This window comes from Emiliania huxleyi, assembly GCF_000372725.1.
Source record: "Emiliania huxleyi CCMP1516 chromosome Unknown EMIHUscaffold_1184, whole genome shotgun sequence".
Classification (NCBI taxonomy): Eukaryota; Haptophyta; order Isochrysidales; family Noelaerhabdaceae; genus Emiliania; species Emiliania huxleyi.
Window position 1 is genome coordinate 1302 of NW_005201408.1, and position 3729 is coordinate 5030.

A 3729-nucleotide genomic window follows, 5' to 3' on the forward strand; every position below is an offset into this window, starting at 1 on the left:
GGCACGGCCGTCGTGTTCACGGAGCGGCACACGTTCGTGCGGCACGGCAAGGCCTGGGGCGCCGCGCACACTGGGCCCGGCATCCGCTTCATCTGCGACTCGGACGCCATAGCTCCGATGCTGCCGCTTCGGCTGCGCCATCCTCGGGCTCGGCCAGCCCGTCGACCTCCGGCCACGCCGCCGACCCACCCTCCGCCGACCCGCTCGGTGGCGTCGACATGTCGCTGCTCCAGCGCGCCGGTGTTCTCCAGAACACGCCATACGCTGCATGAGTAGCGTGTCGGGCGGGGCCGTCGGGAGGGGGCGAGCGTGTGTCCGGCGAGGCGCCCACATACCTCACCCGTACCTTTACCGAGGTAGCGCGCGGTGTCCTATACCTCCACCTTAGGTAAGTGGCCCATGTCTGTACCTTACTGTACCTCTACCTAAGTGTGCCGGCCAGCGCCCACACCGGCACCGGGGGTAGGGTCAGAGGGACTGCACCCAAGGTGTTGAGGTGAGCACCATCCGAAGTGTGGCACCTCGGATTGGCTGCTGGCCCTCTCGAGGCTATGCCTACACAGCCTCGCGCGCATGGGCAGTCAAGAGGGACCACGCACCTTCTCAGGACAGCGCCGGTGCCTCTCTCTTGGACCGGCAAACTTGGTGGTCTCGTGTCACCAATGTGGGACCAGTGCGGCATCGCGCCATCGACAGCTCTGAACTGCGCCTCACCACTGACCGGGAAGGCCGCCAAGTGGGCCAGCACAGGTCGCACATTGTGGCAGCAGTCAGCAGTGCATGGCTGATAGCTAGAGCAGCAGCGTCAGGGTCGCAGGGTCGGATCGTGTCAAGCCTCTCGCCCGGCCGGCCACGTGCAGACGTCGGCCTGTCTGCTGTCTGGAGTGATCAGTCGGCGGTCAGTACGACCGATCAGGTCGGAGTTTTCTGATGGTTGGAGGGTCTATCTGTATGTACTCCTCGAGATCTCTCCAAATCTGCCCTCTGTTAGACCGGGTTAGATCGGGAAGTTGGTAGTATGAGCGAGTATGAGCGCCGGAGCCCCGTTTCCGCACTGCGGCGCGGCGCACGGTGCCTCCGGGGGGCCCCGCGCCGGCCCAGAGTTCTTCGAGCTGCGGGACAAGATCATGAATGTCAAGGAGCCTTCCTCCCAGTCGGATGGGAAGTGAATCTCCGTCACCGATCCGTCACCGAGACGGGGCGCGGGCGCCGGCCGCGAGTGCGGACAGTGCCGCCCCACCCCCCACCCGCGAGAGCCATAGACTCTCCAGTGCATGTCATCCAGTCCATGCCCCATCGAGAGGGACACTTTCCTCTCTATCCATGTGAGTGACTCGACTACGTCGAGGGGGGGGACGTCTGAACCACACGTGTCCCTCCATTCACACTCTCCCAGTCCTTCCTGGTCTAGTGCCCGACTTTTCCGCCCGTCGTGCTGAGTTGGTCGCACCTCCGTGCATCTTCGTCCTTTAGACGTTTCACGGAGAGCAAGCGGGGCGGCACGCCCCTTGGTCCACCCGCCAGCCGGGTGGGGCTTGCACGCATGTGAGCGCTCGGGTGGCGCCAAGGGCTTCGGCCCCCTCGGATACTACTTTTCTTTTACTTACAGCGGCACGGGAAAAGAGTGCGTTGATCCTCGTTTATTCACGAGGCGTGCTGTGAACAAACAAAGACGCCTGAAAAGACGCGCGGGCGCTCTCCTGTGTTGCCCAGCGTTCCACCAGCTGAATTCCACTGCACCTCCCCGCACCGCATGACCTCCGCGCGCACGACGGCGCTACTGCTTCGCTTGGGAGTCTCTATCGCGCTCAGCCTGGGCACGGCCTCGCCGCCTCTGCTCCCTGAGCGGGCGCTCGCCGAGCTGAGGCAGCGGTCGTTTGTGGCGATCCCGGCCTTCCTCTCGCGCGATCTCGTCGACTCGCTGGTCGACGACATCAACCTGCTGCGTAAATCTCCCGGCCGCTCCGCCTCTGCACACCGGGGCGCCGTGGAGTGGTTCGAGCTGCTGCCAAAGGCGCCGCCGGTCCCGGCCGAGGGAGGCGGCCGTGCGGCCCTCCTCCAGCTCGTGTCTGGACTGCAGAGCTCGCTCGAGGAGCTCAGCGGCACCACGCTCTCCGAGGCTCACACCGAGTGCGCCGAATCCTAGGGCAGGGCGGGCACCTCGGGGACACGTCCGTGAGAGGGCAGGGCAGACACTCGGACACGTCCGTGACACGTCCCTCGGCACGTGTCCGAAGGCTCAAGTACGCCTTCTACCCGACCGGCGGCTTCTACCAGAGGCACATCGACGCGATGAACGTCGGCAGGCTGGCGAGAGAGTGGTCGTTCATCCTGTACCTCAACCAGGCTCGACCTCGGCGCGGTCTCGGCGCAATCTCGGCCGCGCTCCGGCTGACGGCCGTGTGCCCTGCCGAACCAGGGGTGGCGGCAGAGCGACGGAGGCCACCTGCGCGTCTTCGAGGCTGGCAGCGGCGTGCGCGGCAGCGGCACCCTCCTCGCCGACTTCACGGCGGGCCACTCGCCGCTGCTCTCGCCCGCGCAGCACGTCGACATCGCCCCGCGGGCGGGCACGCTCGTCGTCTTCCGGTCGGACACGGTGCCGCACGAGGTGAGGCACACGAGCGCCAAGCGGATGGCGATCATCGGCTGGCTCCATCGCGAGCTGGGCGAGGCGGAGGCGCCCGCCGAGCCGCCCGAGGAGGAGCTGTCGGAGCTCGCCCTGGCGCTCAAGCGGCACTACGAGGGCCGCGGGGAGAAGATCAAGGGGTTCGAGTCCGTGGACGCTGTGTCGGTGCCGGGCGAGTGACGGGTGGGGGCGGCGCCTTCGTCCATATCGACACACAGAGAGAACAGAGACCCGGTGCGGTGAGGTGGAGCCGGGCCGCACTGGCCACTGCTGTGCGTGCACTCTACACACCTTTCCGTTTCCGTTCCTGTAAACCGTGTGGCGGGGTTGAGACCGGACTGTGTGTCTGTGATGTCTGGTGATGTCTGCATGCGCGCGCCGCGCCAACCGTGAACCGAGGCGAACATCCCGTCGCGTGCGCACAGGCGGTGCAGAGGCCAGAGCCCCTAGGCGCTAGGCCTAGAGGGTGTGGATGATGGGTTGACGGAAAGTTTCAGACTGCACATAACTGTAAACTAACACGTGTGATACCGCGCCCCGCCAGAAGCAAAAGGCCTCTGAAGCAAAAGTGCAGATGCACAGATCGCGCCGCCGAGGAGGGTGTGCGTGCACAAGCGACCTCTCTCACGCCTCGAGCGTGGTGGTCTTGCTCCAGGCGTCGTTGTCGATGCGGCGCATCATGGCCTTGAGCTGCTTGCCCGGGCCCGGCTCAACGTACGAGGTGCAGCCGAGCGTGACGAGGTCCTTTGTGCCCTGCTCCCACTTGACTGGCTCGCAGAGCTGCCGCTTGAGCAGGCCGCGGATCTCGTCGACCGAGGCGTAGGGCTTGCCAGTCACGTTGGAGTAAACCTTGATGGACGGCATCTGGATCGGCGCCTCGTCGAGCGCCTTGCCCAGCGCGTCGGCGGCGGGCTGCATGTAGGGCGTGTGGAAGGCGCCAGAGACGGCAAGCATCTTTGCATTCTTGGCGCCCATCGGGACGACGATCTCGCAAAGCTTCTCGAGGACCTGGGGGGGGGGGGGGGTCAGGCGCGCGCGGCGCGCGCGGCGCCCGCCGAGGGCCCGGCCCAACCAGGGGGGAAAAAGGGGGGGGGGGGAGGGAA

At 66.2% G+C, this 3729-nt stretch overlaps 2 protein-coding genes across 2 annotated transcripts; one reads left to right on the forward strand and one right to left on the reverse strand.

Moving 5' to 3' along the window:
* Positions 1 to 1753: 1753 nt before the first annotated feature.
* EMIHUDRAFT_251812 (hypothetical protein) lies at positions 1754 to 2806 on the forward strand (the record flags this gene model as incomplete). Its single annotated transcript, XM_005790775.1, has 3 exons — positions 1754 to 2130; positions 2238 to 2298; positions 2420 to 2806. 3 exons carry the CDS (start codon positions 1754 to 1756, stop codon positions 2804 to 2806), a joined length of 825 nt encoding a protein of 274 aa, XP_005790832.1.
* Positions 2807 to 3115: 309 nt separating this feature from the next.
* EMIHUDRAFT_373070 (hypothetical protein) lies at positions 3116 to 3635 on the reverse strand (the record flags this gene model as incomplete). Its single annotated transcript, XM_005790776.1, has 1 exon — positions 3116 to 3635. A coding segment is annotated over one exon (385 nt), but the record flags the coding sequence as incomplete, so codon positions are not given.
* Positions 3636 to 3729: the final 94 nt, after the last annotated feature.